This window comes from Cheilinus undulatus, linkage group 23 (genome assembly GCF_018320785.1).
Source record: "Cheilinus undulatus linkage group 23, ASM1832078v1, whole genome shotgun sequence".
NCBI classification, from domain to species: Eukaryota; Metazoa; Chordata; class Actinopteri; order Labriformes; family Labridae; genus Cheilinus; species Cheilinus undulatus.
This window is the reverse complement of record NC_054887.1, coordinates 12,295,094-12,319,278: the sequence shown is the minus strand read 5'-3', so window position 1 is coordinate 12,319,278 and position 24,185 is coordinate 12,295,094. Positions and strand designations below refer to the sequence as shown.

The 24,185-nt window shown below is 39.6% G+C and overlaps 1 protein-coding gene across 1 annotated transcript in view; it reads left to right on the top strand.

Annotated features, from left to right (window-relative positions):
* tmem178b (transmembrane protein 178B) overlaps positions 1-24,185 on the top strand; it is a 139,081-nt gene that overhangs the window by 74,602 nt on the left and 40,294 nt on the right. The window contains exon 3 of the mRNA XM_041780964.1: positions 3,565-3,678. Within this exon, the coding sequence (XP_041636898.1) occupies positions 3,565-3,678 (114 nt within the window). The remainder of the gene's footprint in view (positions 1-3,564; positions 3,679-24,185) is intronic.

Sequence of the window (24,185 nt, the reverse complement as noted above, 5' to 3'; positions counted from 1 at the left end):
TGAGGCTCCATCAAACATGAGACGCTGCTCTTTGGCTCCATAGATCTCTGAGATCCTTTGTTACATCATCCAACCTCTTCCTTTAAAGCCAAACAGAGTCAGAGTTTAGATCCTGTTTGAGCATTCTAGAAATGAGAATCCCAGCTTCTGGACCATTTAGCTCAGCTTAGTGATTGCAAGCTTTCATTCAGTTAAATTAAGAAATATTAGACACTCTTGGCATGTTCTTACTCAAATTGTGCTTACGTTTTTGGAATCAATAAAAACCTCAGGCCAAAATGTGGACTATTGTCTCCCAAAAGATTAATCTGTCTGGGAGTCCTTGGTAGCTCGTGTTCCTGTGAAAAAACGATCATCTTGGGGTGCACTCTTACTTGGCAGTCCGTTCTATATTGAAGCCTCTTTGACCGCCAAAGTACAGGTTTTTGGACCAGTGTAAGCAGTTCGTATTGAGCTCAGGCGTGGCATACTTCCTGGGCTTGGGCATGGATTGAAAATCCAGGCTTTGGCAAATTACAATTGCTCATGTAGACACACATAAGTAGGAAAGGAAACTGGCATTCAAACGGGAGCTAGCTACTGTGGGTCACATTAAAGAGCTCTTTCGAAGAATTGGCTAGTTCATGAACTGCACATCATAACTCAATCACTTACCTCACAAGGTTTTATTGGTTGATAGTACATCAAAGTTTCAATTAATAGTATGTCTGTGAAAAAATGAGACATTTTTTATATAAATTGTCTCAGCTAACCTCTTAGCTCACAAGACTTCTCTGGATCCTTGTCTCCCTCTATCTGGCTAGATTATGCTAGGTTCTGCAGGACTGACAACTTTGTGATATTGATCGCCTCCAAGGCAGTAACACCTGTTAAATTGTGGGGGAAAAAAACACATTTGTGTTGAGATCATACGTAGTGTATATGGAAATTTTGCGTTAAAAAGGATAATGTCAACCTACAGTGTCTACAAAACATCCCAGCCTTGTCTTTAAAGATGATTTCATCCTTTACTGTCTATCAAAAATTCCATCCTAGCATAAAAGATCATGTCATCTTTTATTGTCTATAAAATATTCCATCCTTGCCTTTAATGATGGTGTAATGCTTCAGTGTATATGATTCCATCCCTACATTTGAGTATGATACAAAACTTAAACTTTGATGAAACATTCCATTCTTGCCTTATACAATTATTTTTTCCTCTACTTTGAAAAAGATTTCATTCCTTAATGTCTTCAAAGCATTCCATCGTCGCCTTTGAAAAAGATTTTATCCATTAGTCTAGAAAACATCTTCAAAACAAAAAGTCTACAAAACATTCGATCCTTGCCTTTCAATTTGTCATCCTTTAAAGGCCTTAAACATTCCATTTTTACCTTTGAAAATGTCACCCATAATGACACAAAAATTCCACCCTTGCCTTTGAAGATGATGCCATCCTTTGATGACTATAAAACATTCCATCCTTACCTTTGAGGATGATGTCAAAATTGAATGTCTAAAACATTCTATCACTCACTTTGAAAATGATTTCATCCTTTAATGTCTGGAAAACATTCCATCCTTGCCTTGAGGAAGATGTCATCCTTGCCTTTGAAGTTGATGTCATCCTTTTATGTCTGTGAAACATTCTATCCTTGCCTTTGAGGACTGTCAATGCTTTATGTCCACAAAACATTCCATTCTTGCCTTGAGGAAGATGTCACTGTTTCATTTCTGTAAAACTTTCCATCCTTGCCTTTGAAGAAGATGTTATCCTTTATGCCTTGAGGAAGATGTCACTGTTTCATTTCTGTAAAACTTTCCATCCTTGCCTTTGAAGAAGATGTTATCCTTTATGCCTTGAGGAAGATGTCACTGTTTCATTTCTGTAAAAACTTTCTATCCTTGCCTTTGAAGATGATGTTATCCTTTAATGTCTGTGAAACACTGCATCCTTGCCTTTGAGTATTGTTAACCCTTTATGTCCACAAAACATTCCATCCTTGCCTTAAGGAAGATGTCATTGTTTTATTCCTGTAAAACTTTGTACTCATGCCTTTGAAGACGATTTCATCCTTTAATGTCTGTAAAACCTTCCATCCTTGCCTTTGAGAACTGTCAACACTTTATGTCTATAAAATATTTTATTATTTCCTTTTGCATGCAGGCCAGTCTAGGCCCCCAGTTTTCATTCCAGTCTTATCAGTACCACACTAGGTTTATTATCTCAATAATATATCAGTGTTTACATTAAAGGCATGTTCATGACAAAATGACGGAGAAAAGCTGTTAAAATGGCTCAGCTAGCATTATAAGTTATGGGAGTATCACTTTCCTTCATTCCCATTCATTCCTAATGGCTGTTCCCCACTTTCCAGACCCCATCAGACATTCAGGGTCACATGATTGCAAACAACCTATCCTGGGCCACTGACGTGACTTTGTCCTATACCTTGTAGTGGTGGTAAATGTTCAGGAGGTAAACAGGACCTGCTCATGCATGCTTCATCAGATAAATCTGCTGTCAGAGAGAGAGAACAGTGATGAGGAGATCACCATGAATGGGTAATTACCATGTTAGCAGCTGAATTCTCCTGGGTTTGCATGTTTATTCCCATGTGGATATGTGGGTTTATGCTAGTGTGTTTTTGGCTTCAGGATAGAGGAGATGTGTCAGAGGAGGAGCTGTTCTCTCAGTTTGTGCTCTTCAAACTGCTCCGTTCCCTCCTCACTTCTGCAGTTTTCCACTAAACCATTTTAGGATGATCAGATCAGACGGGCAGAAAGGAGCTGTTCCCTCTACAACAAACAGAAAATCACCGTCTGGTTATAAACATAAAGATTACAGCCGACATCCTCAGCTGGTGCTGGTCAAAACGAGAGGTCCACGTAAATTAAATATACCACTTCTGGTATGGTCAGGTCCCCTCACAAACAGATTTCTATCTTCAGGGACTTCCTACTGAAATGAAGTCAAATCAGATCCTCCTGCAGCATACAGAGATAAAGATAACATTATTCCACAGAGTCCACATTCAGCAAACCCCCAAACTGTGGGAAATGTCTCTATTCTCCTTAAACAAAAAGAATCTGTTGTACGAAAGTGCTTTGTGTCGACGCTGCAAAAGTCTTTTCGTTTCTATCACCTCCAGCTCGGGCACAAAGGCTGACAGAGGAATTCTTAAAAAGTCATTAACTAATCAGAACAGGAAGACAGTCATTCAGATGTGATTAGAAACGTCCATGATGGTGATGTGAGCAGGGTTTGTTCAGGAAATGTTTCACCGTTAATGTAAAACCAGAGTTTTACTGACAGAGAGAGAGATTTATGAATGAATGCTGACAGAGAGATCTGCAGAAAAACGAACCACAGAGGGAGAGGGCAGATGATGATGGTTGTGGCCTTCAGTGTAACAGACCTGCAAATGTGAATAATAACTCTGTTTCAGTGGAAACGATGCAACAATCATGAATGTCTTCTGAACCACTGGTCCTCATCTAGACCCACAACGACCTTCTTAAAAAATAAATAATGAAATGTTTTTGATTATAAAAATCTTCTTTTTTTTGTCTTCTCCTCAGGTTCTATTGCACGGTGCTCCTACATCAAGTATCACTACTCTTCGGCTACAATACCTAAAAACCTCTCGTACAACATCACCAAGACGATAAGGCAGGACGAGTGGCACTCCCTCCGTAAGTCGGTTTCCTCTTTATTCTACATCAGCCTGTTTTTATTGTGTTTGGAGACTTAATCTAATGTGATCGAAGTTTCCAAGAAAGTCCATTGAAGTCATTTTTTAAACACATGGAGAAAAATACAGAGAAAATAGCTGGGTAGATCTTCATTGCTCTTCTCTTTTATTTTGCATTCTTAAGACTAAGCTGATAATTATGTTATATTCATAAAACAAACTATAAAAGGCACGTGATATGAACAACAGAGCTCGTGTTCATCTTGGTCACATGGTTTTACTTGAAAACCGTGAATCATGATGATGGCTGAAATAATGCTGTGATTTTGGAAAGTGGAGCTCCAGATTATTTGCTGTGTTCATGGTGAAAAAGAAGATTTCTCCATGTCTTGAGTTCATTAATCCAGAGTTGTTATGTGTGGCTCTTGTTGATTTCATTATCTGGCTTCTGCTTTAACACTCTGGTCATTTACGTATCTGTAAATCCAGGTAAGGTTGAAAACGTTCCGTTGAGTTGACCCCAGCTTTTTTCTGGTTAAAGGTGAAGTTTAGACCCCAGACGTGTTTCTGATGTCTGATCTTTAAGAACAGGAATCTTTAGTTGAAGAGGGGGTATTATACTTTCCAGATTTTTAAAACATAAAAAAGAAAGTCACAATATTGGGTGTCCATACTCCAGGGATGCAAATTTTCAAACCGATAAAGTATGCTGCAGTAATCTTGGAAATAGCGTGTAAAATGATGAAAACAGTTCGTTGAAAATCTCTCAGAGATTCTCCCAAGACGGGATTTCGATGGAGCAAACTGATGAGGTCATCACAATAGGATCTCCTGACTGGTTCGTGGTTCATCCGTGCTGCTGGCAAAGTGGAACAGACCGCCCCCACAAGGCCTTTTAGCCATTTAGCCATTGAAACACAGTAATTAAACACTTATCAAACAGGTACGTCCTGCTCTATCCTTCGCTGCTGCTGGTTTTCTTCCCCCCTCTCTCTCCAAACTATCAGGATCAGACTCCAGGTCTAACACGTACGGACGTATATCAAAATTCTCCATATTTTACTCAGTTGGACTAGTTCATTCAAAGTTTTCAGCTACTAGCATATCAACATTAGCCATATTGGAGGGTGCGGGCACAAAACATTGAGTCCTGCCGCTGGCCAGCCTCCGGAAAATCGGCCAATCAGAGGAAAGCAGGTCCATGGAGCGGGAGGTGTTAAAGAGACAGCAGCGAAAACAAAGCGTTTCAGACTGAGGTTAAAAAGGGTTTTTCAGGACGCCAGTGTGAGAAACATGAGGAGTTTTGCAAGCTGTAAACCATGTAATGCTACTACGTGGGTATCAGAGAGATGGTGTAAAGCCTTGAATAAAGACATAATACCCCCACTTTAACGATGCAGAGAAGGCGTCTTACCCTCAGCATGAAGACTAGAGAACATTAACTTACTGTAAAGACCAGGGCCGGGTCTCATTTATAAAACAGTGAGTAGAATCTCAATTAAAATGGAATGTGCGCCCAAACCTTGTTAATGGTGTATGCCAAAAATAGACCTGATTTATAAAATTGTGCCCATACACATCTTCATGAATTGTTTTTTTTAATAAATTCTGATCAACCTGAAAAAGTGTGCACGTAGAGCTGCGTCCTGTAGTGATGGGTCATTTGTGAACAAGATGGTTCAAAGAGCTAGTGCTTACATGGCTGATAAGTCGCAAGTCAGCTGATGAAGTCATGCTGAAGAGAGGGCTGAGCCGGAGGGCAAAACTTCCAATTTACCAGTCGATCTTTGTCCAAACCCTCATCTATGGTCATGAACTCTGGGTAATGACCAAAAGAACAAGATCACAGGTTCAAGCGAACAAAACGAGACTCTTCAGGAGGGTGTCTGGGCTCAGCCTTAGAGATAGGGTGAGGAGCTCGGACATCCAGAAGGATCTGGAAGTAGAGCAGCTGCGCGACGAAAGGAGCCAGTTGAGGTGGTTTGGGCATCTGATCAGGATCCCTCCTGGTCGCCTCTGTGTGGAGGTCTTCCAGGCATGTCCAACTGGAAGTAGACCCCAGGATAGACCCAGAACTTGCTGGAGGGATTATATATCTTATCTGGCCTGGGAACGCCCCCAGAATCCCCCCAGGAGGAGGAGCTTGAAAATGTTACTGGGGAGAAAGATTTCCTAAAATAGTTACACGATATTTTCATTATTTAAGAAAAGCATAATTGCTGTAAAATACCAATACAAATATAATTCATTCATCATGACCTTGTTGAATTTGGCGGGTAAAATGAAGCCCAAGTGAGCTGTTTGGTAGCTGTAAGAGCCGGTTCTTCTTGAGCCAAGCCAAATGACCTGGATCACTGAAAGGGCTGCAATTCCCATCGCTACCTTTTCCCTCTGCCTCAAAAATGTTTGTACGCATGGGTCAGAGTTTGTTTAAAGGTACACACATTTTATCGTCAGGTCTGTTTTTATACATCACAGACTTTACTTGGAAAGTGGCGCACCAGCTTCAGGCTCTGTTTTGTGCAAAATGTTGCAAGTAATTGTTAGTTAATCACATAACTAGGCTGTGAATAATCAGGATTAATCATACATTTAAATGCTACCATTTACAACTTTATTGAACATCTCAGCTTAGTTGTAATGATTTGTAAGATATCCATAAACTACAAACTGCTTGCCTTGAAGCCATTCGTCTACTGGTGATGGTCTGCAGTCTTTGGTAATCCATTTAAGGATTGCATTAGTTAGCTCAGTTGTTGTCATTTCTTTGACAAATCCAGGTCTGCTGCACCTGCCAATGAAGCTTGACAACCACGGCTTGACTCCATGTTGATGTTAGTGTCTTTGCTAACACTCGACTTTGGCTTTTTGAAATGAAATTTGCCTTTTAGCATTTTTCTCGGTCTGTCTCTTCAACCACCACACATCTCTTTCCCCTCTTCTCTCCATGCACATAAACCACGCTGGAGGGCTATGGGAGGCTGTTATGGTCAAACTTGGTCAAAGGATTCATTTGTGTTTTTACTTTATCAGTGTGTTAAGGTTCCAACATTTATCATGACTGTTATTACACAACATTTATAAATGAGGCCCCGGTTCAGACAGAAGATTTACAATGAGACAAGTTGAATTGCAACAGCTTAAAACAGGATGACTCTGCATTAGTCTCCCAGTAGGAAGCCTCCACACCTACCATTAATAGATAGACTGAATGTCATCAGACACATTGACATGAAAGATTAATTCATTTTTTTCCATTTTGGAAACAACAGACATTTTTGCTTGTTTGAAATTATGCAGAATTCAGATTCACTTTTAAAAATTTTGCAGTTTTTTCTGCTTACTAATGTAACTTTCATACTGCATCAATGGGAAGTTGTTGCAATATTGAAAGCTGGAGTGAAGCTTCACAGCTGTTACATTTGCAGTTAATGATGCATTAAGTTAATAGTGGGATTCTACATTAACCCTGCAGATCTGTGTGGTTTGTTGCCTTTTATTAAATTGGTAGGTTTTGCACATGCTTCACATTTGATTGTGATGCAGTATTTACCTTTAGCGCCCTCCATTGGTTGGAAAAGGAAAAAAAGATCCCCCTGTCTTTAGTTTGTTTGTTTTCTCTCGTTTCTTTCCTTCCTCTTTGAGTAAAACCGTCTGAACGTGTGAGTTGAATGTTCTCGTGTCGGAGCGTCTCCTCGTGTTTCGGAGCGTCTCTTCTGTTTGCTGCTGGGTTACATCAGCCAAGTACGCGGTCTGTCAGACGACTCCACTGGGAGTCTCTCTGCTTTCAGGATACCTGCCATTCATGAGCCGCCGCTGCTTCGTGGCCGCCGAGCCGAGTGGAAACTAGCTCTGACCTCAAACTGTCACCAACTCGGGCTGACTCGTCCTCCTCTGTCAGGTGACGACTCGGGAGAAAACTCACGTCTGCTGTGAGCCACTGAGGATTGCTCTGCTGTCTGCCTTCTGTTTGTTCCACTATGAGGCTCCGTCCTAAAAACAACGGGAGGAGAAAGTGGACAAAAAGGAGGACTGGAGGTTTTGAAGCTCCTGTGAGAAGTTTATATATAGAGGTGTATATACTTATAGTATTCTTAATTCACCATGACCCACATTTTTAGTGACCCATCTCACACAGGTGCCATGGTTTATCCTTTGTGAGATCCTTAGTTTGTCTTGTTATAGCCTACTGTTCTTTATTTGGTACACTTTAAAATCAGTCTTTTGTGTGTGCACATTGACCACCAACTTCTGCTGCTCGACTTCCTGTAATAAGGATAATTATGACATTATGATGAGGGAAGCTAGCTGATATAAAGTAGTGTCTCCAGCTCTGTTGTGTCCCTAGGTATCCCAGAAGGCCAGAAAAGCTGACTAACCCTACTATGACTCTGACTGGCTTACCCTATTTCTTACTCAACCAACATACCAAGGCTCTGTTGAGTTATAGCCATTTTGGCAAAAAGCATTGTTGGTCATTCCTTTGCCATTCCAGGGAAAACCAGCAGCTGAATGATGAGTATCAGAGGGGATTTAGAAATATACTCTAGGAAGACTAAAAGAGGAGTATCAGAGATACACTGGCATGACTCCGGAGGCAGATGCTCTACTGAGGCCAGTCTGATGGAATCTACTCACACAATCAGTAGCATCTCATTGCAATACTCCTTAATATTGTGGCCAAATACTATATATATAGGGCAGTTGACCCCAAAATCAACCATCCAACAAACTCCTAAAGCTGATCAAGATGGCCAAGATGGCTTGACTGATCGAGCATGCATAGGTTTATATTATTAAATCAAGTCAGATTAGGGCCTTTTCTGTGGACAGGTCTGTAAATGGGCAATAGTCACATTTCAGGTCCAGCAGTGTTGGTCACATGACCAGACGTTTTGTGGAAAAACATCACAGATACACTGAAATGACTCTGGAGGCAGACGCTCAATGCAAGGCCAATCTGAAGTGAGTGTATTCCGACTATCTGCGGCACCTCATTGCAATGCTCATTAATACTGTGGCCTCAAACACTGACCATGCTAACGGCATCAGCGGGCTACTGATGTTGGTGTTACAGCTGCAATCAGAGCCACATTAGCTGAGCATTCATTTAATCAGAAGTGACATTCATGGGTGGATTATGTAGACTTTGTGTTATTTTGAATGTCATTAAACATGGTTTACAACGTTTAAGTAACACAATAATGAAGAACTTTAAAAGAATGGAGTATCATTGTCTCATATGTCAATTTTTGGATGATTATGTCGCTACAGCACCTCATAGCGTTGCTTCCTGTCAATCATTCTTTGTAATAAGAAATTTTCACTCATTCTTACAGTATACTTTCCATACTTTCCTCCTTGTTGTTTTCACCTCTCGTCTTTAATTGTTCACTGTGCAGTGACACAGCCATGTTTTAGCTTCAATCAGTCTAATCCGTTAGTTGTTAAAGCGTAGACTTTCCTCTGCAGTCTGCAGCAGTCTTCTGATCTCACGCGCCGTCTTTTCTTCCTCTCAGATTCTAAATTTAGTAAATCAGCAGCATCTTCAGCTCCCACCTGCAGATCATCGACCCCACATTATCTCCCGTGGATTCACTTTTTAGTTCCAGTGGAAGACGGGAGATGCTGAAATCTTTGGTTTCCTCTGTTCTGCGTACAGTCAGAGAGGTCAGGTTTGTTTTTAATCCTCGCCATGTTTGGATGAAAACACATCGCTCATTTTTAAGGCAGGAAGGTGACCCCAGCGTAGTCCGAGATGTTTAATGTTCTTATTACCGAGCCGGTCCAGACTCCGTCTGAGGGAGAGATTACTCCTCTGACCGATGGCCTGCTGCTCCGATGCTGCGAGGAGGAAAAACAAAGAAAAAAGGTGAATAAACAAAGAGTCGGTCCACGGCGTGAGCATCAGCACTGTCTGACCAATCAATAAGAAGATTTAATCACTGCACTAATCACAAATCACATCCAGGACTTCAAATTGCCCCTAATGAGTCCGACTATACAGGCCGAGTCCATCACATCCATAAAGTTTACATGGAATCCATAATGATGCAGACTGGTGTTTAAATGCTGACACGGATTCTTCTTAACTTGCTGAAGCTGGTCAGAAGAAGAGCAAAAACATCTGTTCCACAGAGGAAAGCTTTCAGTGTAGTTCTTTGATCTTTTAATAATGAAATGTCCAGTTCTGATCAAACTGATGCTAAAGCTGCATCCACGATAATCTCTTCCCTGGTGAAGATGCTGGAATGATACAACAGAGAGGGCCAAATGTAAGTCAGAAGCATGATAGAGTACCACAGTTAACCAAAATTTTAACTGTCGATTTGATTCTAGTAAAATGAAATTCTTCTGATACAGTCACAGATGAAAGAAAGTATTGGCACCCCTGGAATTTTTCCATAAAATACACCATTTCTCCCAGAAATTGTTGCAATTACAAATGTGTGTGGTATACACATGATTATTTCCTTTATGTGCATTGGAACAACACAAAAAAGGAGAAGAAAAATGCCAAAATTGATATAACCAATCACTTCCTATAACCATCAACAAGCATCTTACACCTCTCAACTGGATTTTTTTCTTTTGCAAACTGCTCCAGGTCTCTCAGATTTGAAGGGTGCTTCTTGCAACAGCAGTTTTAAGATCTCTCTATAGGTGTTCAATGGGATCTAGATCTGGAATTATTGCTGGACACTTCATAACTCTCCAGCGCGTTGTCTCCAACCATTTCTTGGTGCTTTTTTAAGGTATGTTTGGGGTCATTGTCCTTCTGGAACACCCCTGACCTCTGACGCAGACCCAACTTTCTGACACTAGGCCCTACATTGTGGCCCAAAACCTTTTGATAGTCTCCAGATTTCATTAATCATTGCAGACAGTCAAGGCACCCAGTGCCAGAGGCAACAAAATAACCCCAAAACATGTTTGAACCTCCACTATGTTTGACTGTAGGTACTGTGTTCTTTTCTTTGTAGGCCTCATTCTGTTTTCTTTAAACAGCAGAATGACATGCTTTTCCAAAAAGGTCTACCTTAGTCTCAGCTGTCCACAAAATGTTCTCCCAGAAGGACTGAGGCTTACTCAGGTACATTTTTGCAAACTCCACTCTGGCTTTTTTATGTCTCTTTGTCAGCAGTGGGGTTCACCTCGGTCTCCTGCCATGTCATCTCATTCGGATCTTTTGCACCCTGAGTCTGCAGGACAGCCTGAATTTGTGTGGAAGTTGACTGAGGATGTTTATCCACCATTCCAACTATCCTGCGTTGCATTCTTTTGTCACTTTTTCTCTTCTGTCCACGTCCAGGGAGATTAGCCACAGTTCCATGAGTTATAAACTTCTTGATTATATTACACATAGTGGACAAAATAATTTCAAGATCTCTGGAGATGGTCTAGAAACCTTGATATTGTTCATATTTTTCCACAATTTTGCTTCTTAATTCCTCAGACAATTCTGGGCTCCTCTTTCTCTTTTCCATGCTTGGTGTGACACACACAGGCATACAACACAAAGGAGTCAACTTTTATACATTCTAACTGGCTTCAGGTGTGATTTCTATATTGCCAGCACATTTTTTTGCCACAGGTGAGTTTAAATGAGCATCACATGCTTGAAATAAAATGATTTACCCACGGTTTTAAAAGGGTGCCAATAATTTTGTACGGCCCACCTTTGAGTTTTGTGTAAAATTATGTCAATTTTTGCTTTTTTCTTCTGCTTTTTTTGTGTTTTGTTCCAATGCACATAAAGGAAATAAACATTGGTAAACCAAAACATCTGTAATTCAACTATTTCTGAAAGAAATGGTGTATTTTCTGGAGGGCCAGTGTACAGTGGCATCAAACAGGCTGTGCTTATGAGGGATAAACACAGGCAGCAGCGCTTCTTCTTCAAGTCACATTTCCCCTCACAAAACTCTCACTCAGTCACACTTTCTTTATGAAAAATGTTCAAAGAAGCACTGATCTAAGTCTTTCAGCTCATTCAAACATGTATGAGCACATTTTTCCTTGAATTCAACCATCTTCCTCTCTTACTGGATAAATACCCCCTTCAGCTTGGCCTCCTGGAGCGTTTGGTCAGCGGAGTCTTTAATAGTTGTTAAACTTCAGAGACATGTCACACAAAAGTCTCCTCTCCCTTCGGCCCAGTCTGGATTAAAGAGTGACAGCCTTGTCCTAAATTTTCTGAAGTGATGAAACCAAGCTCAGACAGGTCTGACCATCACCCACCCCTTATAGATCTGAAGATCTCCCATGTTGGAGAGGGGGTCCTGACTTTCCTTCATACGCTCACAGATAAACACGATACTCATTTGTTTCCATCAGTCAAAAAATCTGCACCGCCGTGAACCAAAACATGATTTTATATTACTGCACAACATCAAAGAAGCATCGCAGGCTACACAAATACACTACATGCACAAATACACAGCCTTCATTGTTGCAGAGGCGTGCTCATCTGCGTGCACGGCGGCGGTTTCTCGCTGCAGATTAGGATTTTATGACTTCAAAAGGAGCACAAACCGGAGAAGCTGTCAATGAGTGACTGTTTAATCTGAGGTAGCAGCCAAAGGTTGCAGCTGAGGCTAATTGTTCAGGAGGAAGCCCCGCCTCCTGGCTGTCACGACGCTGCAAAGCGTCGATTACCCGATGAGCAGGTCTGTGCAGAGATGACGGGGATTAAAGAGCATGAGCATCATCGATTGTGTGCTGTTTAAAGGCTCTGTGCTGCTGCTTTCATCTTATTAAGCTGATCAAGTCCAAGCTGAACAACATCACCCACAAACAAACCCAGAGAGAGAGAACGGCGCTCTGATGCTAGGAGGTTATTCTGTCAGGGAGGGCGGGGTGTTAAAAGACTGTTTACCTGAACAGGAGGAACCTTCAGAGTGCTTCATGTTTTATCAGAGTCAAACAGAAGAAGAAGAGAGAGAAAAACATGGAGAGAAATCTTGTTCGACTAAGTAAACAAACACCAGCAGAAACTCTGGATTTTCAAAATAAAATACACAACTTTTCAGGTAAAAGTGAAAATGTTTACATCAGGGATGACCCCAAATAATCTTGCTGTCAATGATTCACTTAGAAGAACCTAATTTGACAGCCAATCAGATGGTGGAAGTTAAAAGAATTGTTGTATTTGAGCAAGGGGGGGGTTTAAAGTCAAATTTACAAAGATTTGTCTGTTTTAAGTGGCTTAAAGCAGTAAGTCCTCTAGATCAATGGTTTTCAAACTTTTTTTGCCCAAGGCACACCAAAAAGCAAGCTGACATCTCAAGGCACACCATTTTAACGTCCTTGAAAAATAGCCTCTTTAGCATGTGTAGCAAGTAGCAATATGTCCCCATCCCAATTGCATGCAATGTGAGCAAGTGCCAGCTACATCAGTTTGATTACAGTTTCCTTTTGTAGCATCCTGACACTCTGCAAGTGATGCACTGCAGCTCCCCAGGTTTATCCCCAGTCACCCTGTTCCTATTTTCTTTCTGTTGCTCCTATTAAGATGGACAAGTAGCAAGGGAAGAGGACGACAAGACACCAGGAGTGTCCCACCAGAGGATATTCTTAATTTTCTTCCACTTTTCTCACTCCTGAAACTTGTTAGCTTGTTTTACAAGGAGGAGTGTGTTGCATGGATATTCTCTGTACCCATTTATGAATTTTTATGGTCTGACTTGTGCTAACATGGAGACAAAACTATGTGGCTCACAGCTGTTAGAGGCACCATACCTCAGATTTTCTAAGTAAAAGCATAAGATGTCATATTTTTACATGTAAATTTACATTTGCATATTTAACAGATGGACAGTGAGCATGCAATGCTGTATGATGCAATGCAACATGTAATGCTTGCATGCAGTAAGGACATTGGTTATAGTCTCTTTAGTTGTTGCATAGTTGTAGTACTTATGTAAAGTCAGATGAATTTTCAAGGCACGCCTAGACGTGTCTCAAGGCACACCAGTGTGCCACGGCACACCATTTGAGAACTACTGCTCTAGATTGACAAAACTAGTTCACACATCTCACCAATGACTGAAATCAGCCTCTGTGATATGACTTCTAAAAAGGAAAGTAAAAGTTAGTCTAGAAATCTGGCCCTGCTTTAATGTTATGTTTGTCTCTGTCCATGGTGCTGAAAAGTTCTCTAAAGCAGACATTAGAGCATGTTTCTCTACTTTGCCTTCACTCTACATCAGGGTTGGTAATGAACTTTTTTGCCTACCTCCCACAGTGGCTGTGGGATAAAAAATTCCACCAGCGGTTATTTTATATATATATATATATATATTTTTTTTTTTTTTTTTCACCAGCCACTTAATTTTAACAAGCAGCACAAGGTAGATCTGCTTGGCTGTCCTCATTAAGTCAGTAAGAATAATCAGAAAGTCGGGATTTAGTTCATGGTGTTTACTGTCATACAATCATTTTTTACTTTTTTTTTTTTTTTTTTTTAGCTGCCCCAGTGGCTGGTAGGTTGAGCAAATTTGCCTGACACTGCTCAGAAATACCTGCATTTGGATGGTGGTGGTTGCCAGTTCCCCACCCTCTACATAAGATGAAAATATTGAGAATTGTAAAACACTCACAAAAGGGTTTCTGCTGTTCAGTAAAATGATCTTCAGCTGTGTCTGCTGGGGCGTCACTTTGATGTTCAGCAGCTCTAAAGGTCATCGATGTGTGATGTGGGTGTATGGGAATGATTGGGTGTAGTAATCTGTGCAGTGTGCTGCAGCAAGGTAGAGACCATGTAGATCCTCCCAGGATGTGCATTAAATTCATATCTTGTATATGAGGTAGCACTCCCTGCCAACAGAAGGTGGCATTATTACAAAATGCTGATATGTAAGGTGATCAGGGAAGGACCATTATTTGTTGTGTAAAATACACAAATCAAGAAAACATGATGTATTATGTAAGAAGTGCTACTAGCATCTTACAGTAGGTGGCGCTAAAGGGAAGCCATAAATTTAACCTTTACATGTATGGAGGGCCAGACCATGATCATACATATTAAATTTTAAGCAAATCAGATGTTTCATATCAAAATTAGGCCAACTTCCTGTCAGATTGGTGAGATATCAAAATGCTCATCATTGGCAGTAGGGCATCCTTTAATAGGACATGTCAGTGTTGTGGACAAACATTGAGTTGTTTTTTTTTTTTAATTTTATTTTTTTAATCTGAGCTTACTACAATCAAGTCAGTGATGGGAAAAAAATGGCACAGGTGTGCAACTTCCTGTTGCCAGTAGGCGGCAATACACCAACATGATAAAATTAACCTTTGATTGTGTTGAGGGGTGGACGCTGTATAAATATGTGAAATCTGAAGAAAATCAGATGTTTCATATAGGAGTCATGGCAACTTCTTGTGAAACTGGCAAAATAGCGAAATGCTCACCATAGGCAGTGGAGCATTCTTTAATACATTTCAATGTTGTGGACAAATATTAAGATTATCATGCCAAAATCTAAGCTTCCTATATGCAAAACAGTAACATGAAAAAATAAAAGGCCCAGGTGTGTCACTTCCTGTTGCCATTAGATGGTTATACAGCAACATGATGAAATTAACCTTTGATTGTGTAGAGGGGTTGAAAATGTTCATATACGTAAAAACTGGAAGTAAATCAGGTGTTTCACATGGGAGTTATGGCAACTTCCTGTGAAACTGGTGAAATATAAAATTGCTCACCATTGCCGGTAAGGTGTCTATGTGTCAAACATGTCAGTGTTGTGGACATTTATTGAGGACTTTAGCTACACAATGATGTATACAGAAGTTACAACAGGTCAAATTCATTTTGCACCATCAAAAACACCTTCTTTTGAAGTAGAGATGAAGTTTGAGGACCTCCTGTTGGGATTTGGGCATGGGTCCAAAAGGCTTTTTGTGGGTCTGATGAAAATCCATAAGCAGACAAAAAAATCATGAGGCTAGTCTGATTGGTGTGTGTGTGGGGTGAATGTTTGACATTTCAAAAAATATTTAATATTTATAGTTTTTCAACTTACCCAATCCTTTATCTCATTCACAGCTCTGCCCTTGGGTGAAAACTCATGGTTTGCACAATTTTAGATGGCCATTTTGCCTAAAACAAGCACAAAAAGTTTTGAGACAATCAAATGAAATCTGTAGGCCGAGATCTTTAAGATATGACACCAGTGAGGCAGCCTGAAAAAGCTGAAATGGCCAATATTTGACCATTAACTTTTTGTAGTGCATTCACTGTACATTTTAGAGGATGGTCCCAAGAGACTTTTTTTTTCATCTGATCATAATACCTATGTGTACCAATTTTCATGCATGTAGCTCTTACCCAGTCCTTTATCTCACGTTTGGGACACTGTAATGGACTTGTGCAATGAACTTGCACATTTCTGGCCAAATTACAAAAATGTCTACTGGGGGACAATTTTCTGCAATGTTTTTGGGACTTGTAGGGATGTTAAGGTCCTGCTCTGAGAAAAACCCACAGTGTCATTTCTGTGGAGGTGCAGCAGCCTTAAATCTGACTAACATTTCCAGCCTCTGGTTCTTGATTCCCGGCCAAACACAGAGAGTGTAACTGTATTAAATATTCAGGAGGGACGGTCTACACCAATTTTAGACACCAGGATGAGTTCACAGCTCATGAGGAATACTGATCAGACCCTGAAAACAGCTGTTAGACTTAAAAAGGCTCCAGATAAAGGCTAAGAAGCAGATCTGGGATACAGGCGGGAGTTTAAAGACATGGTGATGTCAAAGTTTAAGGAGTGAGATTCATTTCATTTACATTTTATCGGCTGTTTTTGATCAAATGATGACCCATGTTTAAAACAAATTTATCTTATGATAATTGATTTTCCTTTTATACAGGCTGGTTCACACTGAGTCTGTATCAGCAAGGCTTCATTGTTGAACATCAGCATGTTAAAGTAAAAATGATAAGAGAAAAAAATCTCTTAGACAGCATGTTAAATGATTTAAATAGAAACAGAGAATCAATGAGACGTGCAACTCTTCTACACAGACAGAAACAGGAGACGGAGCGATGCATCAGACAAATGTGCAACATGGATAAATCCTGTTCATACAAACGATACGGACATAAGAGAGATAATCAATAATGTTTATGTGACCTGCTTTGACCTCTGCAGGACCATTTGTCTCTTTATCTGCAGGGCGGACATGTTCAATGTGTGATCCCACATTTATTCGCAGATATCAGAAAACAAATAATGTGTTCTTATTTAAAATGCATTCTGGGATAATCTCACTCCAAAGGGGATTGGGAAGAAAAACTTAAAACTCCCTTAATTAAACCACATTATGCACATTTAGAGTTAAGGTAAAACTGATTATAATCACCAAATAATTAGAAGTAACAAAATTCTGTCTTTGATATCAAACTCCTGACTTTAATCTCTGACTTCTGACTTTAATCTCAGACTGCTGACTTTATTTCTAAAACTCTGGCTTTGCGCTCAGACTTCTGGCTTTAATCTCAGACTTCGGCTTTAATCTCAGACTTCTGGCTTTAATCTCAGACTTCTGCTTTAATCTCAGACTTCTGGCTTTATCTCAGACTTCTGCTTTAATCTCAGACCTCTAGCTTTAATCTCAGACTTCTTCTTTAATCTCAGACTTCTGGCTTTAATCTCAGACCTCTAGCTTTAATCTCAGACTTCTGCTTTAATCTCAGACTTCTTCTTTAATCTCAGACTTCTGGCTTTAATCTCAGACCTCTAGCTTTAATCTCAGACCTCTAGCTTTAATCTCAGACTTCTGCTTTAATCTCAGACTTCTGCTTTAATCTCAGACTTCTGGCTTTATCTCAGACCTCTGCTTTAATCTCAGACCTCTAGCTTTAATCTCAGACTTCTTCTTTAATCTCAGACTTCTGGCTTTAATCTCAGACCTCTAGCTTCAATCTCAGACTTCTGGCTTTATCTCAGACTTCTGCTGTAATCTCAGACCTCTAGCTTTAATCTTAGACTTCTGCTTTAATCTCAGACTTCTGCTTTAATCTCAGACCTCTAGCTTTAATCTCAGACTTCTGCTTTAATCTCAGACCTCTAGCTTTAATCTCAGACTTCTGCTTTAATCTCAGACCTCTAGCTTTAATCTCAGACTTCTGCTTTAATCTCAGACTTCTAGCTTTTATCTCAGACTTCTTCTTTAATCTCAGACTTCTTCTTTAATCTCAGACCTCTAGCTTTAATCTCAGACTTCTGCTTTAATCTCAGACCTCTAGCTTTAATCTCAGGCTTCTGCTTTAATCTCAGACCTCTAGCTTTAATCTCAGACTTCTGGCTTTAATCTCAGACTTCTGCTTAAATGTCAGACTTCTGGCTTCATCTCAGACTTCTGCTTTAATCTCAGACTTCTGGCTTTAATCTCAGACCTCTAGCTTTAATCTCAGACTTCTGCTTTAATCTCAGACCTCTAGCTTTAATCTCAGACTTCTGCTTTAATCTCAGACTTCTGCTTTAATCTCAGACCTCTAGCTTTAATCTCAGATTTCTGCTTTAATCTCAGACCTCTAGCTTTAATCTCAGACTTCTGCTTTAATCTCAGACTTCTGCTTTAATCTCAGACCTCTAGCTTTAATCTCAGATTTCTGCTTTAATCTCAGACCTCTAGCTTTAATCTCAGACTTCTGCTTTAATCTCAGACCTCTAGCTTTAATCTCAGACTTCTGCTTTAATCTCAGACTTCTGCTTTAATCTCAGACCTCTAGTTTTAATCTCAGACTTCTGGCTCTTTTCTCAGATTTCTGACTGTGATTTCCCGAAATTAATGTCTGTTTCCTGACTTTATCCTCGCATTTCTGACTTCAGTCATAGAACTCTGGCTTTAATCTCAGAAATCTGGATTAATCTCATAATTCTTACTATAATCTTAATTCTAGAATTCTGGCTTTGTTTCTCAGAATTCTGACTTTAATCAGAATTTGAAAAAGGTTGTCTCTCAAAAGTAACCATTCAGTGGCTTGGGCCTCTTTCGTAGGGAATGCTATCAATAGGTTTACTGTTTGTTTAAATGGGACAAAAAATGAGGAAAACAAGTGATCATTTTCTAGCCACAACGTTCCTAAGAATTGCTTTGGTTTGATCCAACATTGTCAATCTTTTAGCCAAGGGAGATTAAATACTGTACTGTCTTTTTAAGAGATTATCACTCATTTCTCCCAAACTATCATGCTTATATCATTGTTGAGTGCCCACATGACAAATACATCTAAATGGAGGAAAAGGCATATATACGGAGCCTGGATACTGTTTTCACACCCAGTCCAGGTGTAGATAAAGACAAGGATCATGTTTAGACACTTAGTCCTTTGGTGGAAGTGCACCAAGACTCTCCTGAAGTTCCCAGACCCTGGGTTAAGTTTTTAAAAGTTTTTGAAGGTCCTGTCACTAATTAATCAGCTCCAGTTATTGATGTAGGTGGTGTTATACTCTGAAAAGTTTTCTGCATGTCCTTGAGTTAAAGGAATTATGCAAAGCAACCGGTAATTATAGTGATAATAATTAGTGTTGAAATCAGTTTGTTTCCATATTTAGCTGTTGAAGAGGCTGCTGATTGGCAGCATGAGCATTATTCACAATCAAACCCACATATATGGAGAGGATCTGAAGGTGTATGTGCAGACATTGGTATGGATTCCCTCTCTTATTGATCATGATTGATGGAAAGTACAATTAGGCATAATTAGCAGGGTGGAAACACTGCAGAAACCCATGGCTGGCAGTCCTGGATGTACCTCATTACACTCCAGAGTTTCAGGCTCTGCAGATCAGAGGAAACCATTTCAGTCCGGCCGTGTGAACGCTGTGCCCAAAGGCCCGCTGATTCATCACCACTCATCCAGACAAAGATTCAGACCAGAGGGAGGAGCCAAGGACTGCCTAAATCCTGCAGAAAGCCGACCAATGAGGACGGTGAGCTGGCCAATGAGCACCCTCCTTTCTATGATTCTTCTTCTTCATCACCGACATGAACAAAGGAGACGTGTGGTGTTGTGATCAGTCAGTCAGAGGTCGACCCGAATCTGAACACCTACGGGGGGTTGAAGTGGTCATAACGGCGTGTCACGAACATCCAATGATCTGCCAGATCTTAATGTCTGCTGACGGTTAGAAGTGGCCTCAAAAAGTCGAGTCATGAGTCTGTCAGGAATGATGAAAATCAAGAGACGACTTACGAAGATCTGACCCTCTTAAGAACCAGCTTGCTCTCACAAAGCTCTACAACCTGGTCAGGATCCCCATTCTTCAAAGAATAAGTCACAGGATTCCTCATAACTGTCATTACTTGGCTCTATCTCTTTTAAAGGGTTTCTAATTGAGACATTCTAGCAGAGCACTTATATATGTTTGTATAAAGTAAACCAAGAAGCATGGCCTCATGGTGATAAAGGGTTAGGCCTAGACTGACCTGCATGCAAAAGGCAAGGATAAAATATTTTTCAACTTTGATGATGTCATCTTCAAAGGCAAGGATGGAATGTTTTATTAACCTTAAAAGATGACATCATCTTTGAAGGCAATGACAAAATGTTTTAGAAACTTCAAAGGATGACATCATCTTTAGAGGCAAGGTTAAAATGTCTTTAAAAATTTAAAGAAGGATGTCATCTTCAAAGGCAAGGATAGAATGTTTTTCTTCAAAGAAAAGGAGTAAATGGTTTTTAACTTAAAAGGTAATGTTATCTTCACAAGCATGGATGGAATGATCAGTCAACTAAAGGATAATGTCTTCTTCAAAGACAAGAATAGACTGTTTTCAACGTTCAAGTTAAAGGGTTACATCATCTGCAAAGGCAAGGATAGAATGTTTTTAAAACTTTAAAGGAATGATGACATTTTCAAATGCAAGGATGGAATGTTTTCAAATCTTTAAAGAAAGACATAATCTTGAAAGCCATGGGTATAATGTTTTATGAACTTTAAAGGATGACATCAGAGGATTGAATGTTGGTAAGACCTTTTTTACCTCCATTTTTGCCAAATAGTAGGCCATAGTTGTCAACTTTTGGGCAAGTGGGTTTCCCTTTCTCCTCACCAGTTTCACCCACTTTTCCAGATGATGCCAACAAAACACAGTCAAAACAAGGGAAAGATTGTTTGGACATATATGTGTTCTAATAATAAAAGGCAGATGAAGTATGATGAATTTTTATATAACTTGTCTGTTTAAAAATGGAGCTAATTGGCAGCATGGAATTAGCCAGATTAGGCTAGACCCCATTGTTGCTGCCCTTCATTAAACATAAGGTTTGAAGATTCATGTCAGGAGTGATGAAGGCTTTTTATAATGTGACATGTACACCGATGCATCCAGGATGCCTCACAACCATGATTCAACAAGACTGGCCAGTTGCCATAAATAAGTAGAGAGGCTGTTTTTTAAAAGTTACAATTCATATATCTGTGTTAAAACAAAGGAGGTAAGTTTGAAAAAGCTATAAATCAACATAAAAAGTACAGATATCCAAAATCTGATCCACACTACAGTAAATGCAACAGAAATATTTTTTCAAGACACTGCTGACATTGAAAGTGGCGTGTATGGGCGGTTAAAACGGAACAAAAACAGCAGCAGGTCTGTCTGCAGATGATTTAAACTTTTAAATGCAGTGGATGACAACCGTGTATTCATGTTGATACACAGTATCGAAAGATACAAAGACGTGTTTTCAAGGGCAGACACCCTGGATGAATATTTCAGCAGAGACTGGGACTGAACACAATGTGAACAAGGTTAAAAACATAAGGAGAAAAAAGCATCTCTGTTACTAAAGTCTGCAGGATAAATCCATTTACCATAAGTCTTTATTTTCTAAATTGTGTGATTAATTGAATTTAATTCAAATCATCACATTGGTGCATGAATGTGTTAAAGTATTCAACAATGCCAACTGCAGCAAAATATATAAAAGAAAATGTCTCAGCTTTCAAAATTAAACTCATTTATGTTAAGATGAATGCCTAGACCAGTCTTTCCAAACTTCAGAATGCTGCAGCCAAATTCTGCCATAGCCCAGTCTGAAACCTGAAAATATCCTTGGGTCCACTAAAACCTTCATGCATCCACAACATGAGTCTCAAAGTACTTTCTTCCATATTTGAAGACCATACAAGGAGATTTTCAATGTTAATGAGAAGCCTCCAGAGACATTGAAGTTACTAAAAGCATTTGCTGTGTAATTCAACAGTAGTTAAACCATGACACTGGCTCTGACATCTGACAAAATAAATTATTAAAAGATGACATGAAAGTCAGATTTCCTGGCTGTGCATGTTAGTTCTGGGACTTTTTCCCTCAGTTTTTTGCCATATAGTAGGCCATAGCTGGCAACTTTTGGATGACTAATCCACTCACCAGAAGTTGCCAACAAAGCACAGACAACATAAGGGAAAGACTGTTGGTATATCTGTGTTCTAATAATGATAAATAGATTAAGAGTGCAGATTTTTTTGAAGCAATACTTTTAATTTATAATCAAGAAGTATAAATTCATCATCAGCTTATGCCAAATATGTTAAAATCTGTAATATATATTTTGTTATGTAATGCAAGAACAGAATAATATTCTTGTCTGACTTGTTCAGAATTCTTTCTGTTAAACCCTCTATCTAAAGTAACTTCATTGTGTGTAAACATACAGCACTCAGTGATTGGCAGATGTGTCTAATACTGAAGAATTTAAAATAATAAATAATCCAACAGCCTGTATACGCTACCTGGGCTTCTACTGGGTTATTGATGTTACTAGAAAATAGAAAAACATCTCAATAAAGCAAATCTGACCCCCACCTGATATGAGTTTACACCCCTGCCCTAAAGGATCACGTCATCTTTAAAGGCAAAGGTGGAATGTTTTATAAACCTTATAGGATGACATCATCTTCAAAGGCAAGGATTGGATGTTTTCTAAGCGTCAAAAGTTGCCAACAAAGGACAGTCAACATAAGGAAAAGACTGTTGGTATACAGTATGTGTTCTAATTATGATAGCAAGATGAAGTATGCAGAATTTCTTTTAAACTTATCATTAAATTTGCGAAGGATATGAGTTATGCAAGACTAGGGGCATGGCTGATATGACTGCAAGCCTAGGATAGGATAGAATGTTTAGAAACCTCAAAGGATGACATCATCTTCAAAGGCAAGGATGGAATAGTTTTAAGGCCTAATGGATGACATAATCTTCAAGGGCATGGATTGAATGTTTCATAAGACTCAAAGGATGACTTAGACTTCAAAGGCAGAGAATGAAATGCAAAAGGCAAGGACGTAATGTCTTGTAGACCCTCAAGGATGGCATCATCTTCAAAGGCAAAGTTGGAATGTTTTATGGACTTCAAAGGATGAAGTCATCAAGGATGGGATGTTTTATAAGCTTCAAAAGATGACTTCAACTTCAAAGGCAGAGGATAGAATGTTGATGGAGCCGGTGGTTCTGGGACCTTTTTCCATTTTTGCCAAATTTTAGGCCATAAAGGCAGCTGTTGGTCAAGTGGGTGGATCTGGCTCTTTGCCAAAAGTTGCAACAAAGGACAGCTAACATAAGGGAAGACTGGGCTATACAGTATGAGTTCTTATAATGATAGCAAGATGAAATATGCAGAATTTCTTTTGAGTTCATCTTTTAGTTTGCTAAGGATATGAGTTATGCAAGATTAGGGACATGGCAGGTATGACTACAAGCCCAGCATGTATGCAAACTACAAGCATGGAATGTTTTATAGACCTGAAGGATGGTATCATCTTCAAAGCAGGGAAAGAACGTTTATAAACCTCAAAGGATGACATCATCTTCAAAGGCAAGGATGGACTGTTTTATAGACTTAATAGGATAACAATCTTCAAGGACAAGGGTGGAAAGTTTCACAAGTCTCTAAGGATGACTTAGACTTCAAAGGCAGAGGATGAAATGCAAAAGGCAAGAATGTCTTGTTGACCCTCAAAGATGGCATCATATTTATAGGAAATGATGGAATGTTTATAAAGGTCAAAAGAAGAAATCATCTTCAAAGGCAAAGTTGGACTGGTTGATAGACTCAAAAGACTCAATTCTTCAAAGTCATGGATGAAATGTTGGTGGAGCTGGTGAGGGTGGGATGTTTTTCCATTTTTGCCAAATTGTAGGTCATAGCAGGCAACTTTTGAACAAGTGGATTGCTCTGACTCTCGCCATAAGTTATGCAAGATTAGGGGCATGGCTGATATGACTGTCAACCAGTGTGTATGCAAAAGACAAGGATGGAATGTTTTATAGACCCTCAAGGATGCATCATTTTCAAAGGCAAGAATGGAATTCATTTGTAGACCTAAAAGGATAACATTATCTTCAAGAGAAGACGATGGAATATTTGTAAAGCTGGGGATATTTGGGGTTTCTCCCTCCTTTTTTGCCAAATTGTGTGGGGTGTGGCTGATATGACTACTACTGGTCCAGGTTGTGCATTCAGAGGGTTATAATGTTAAAAATCAGCCTCAT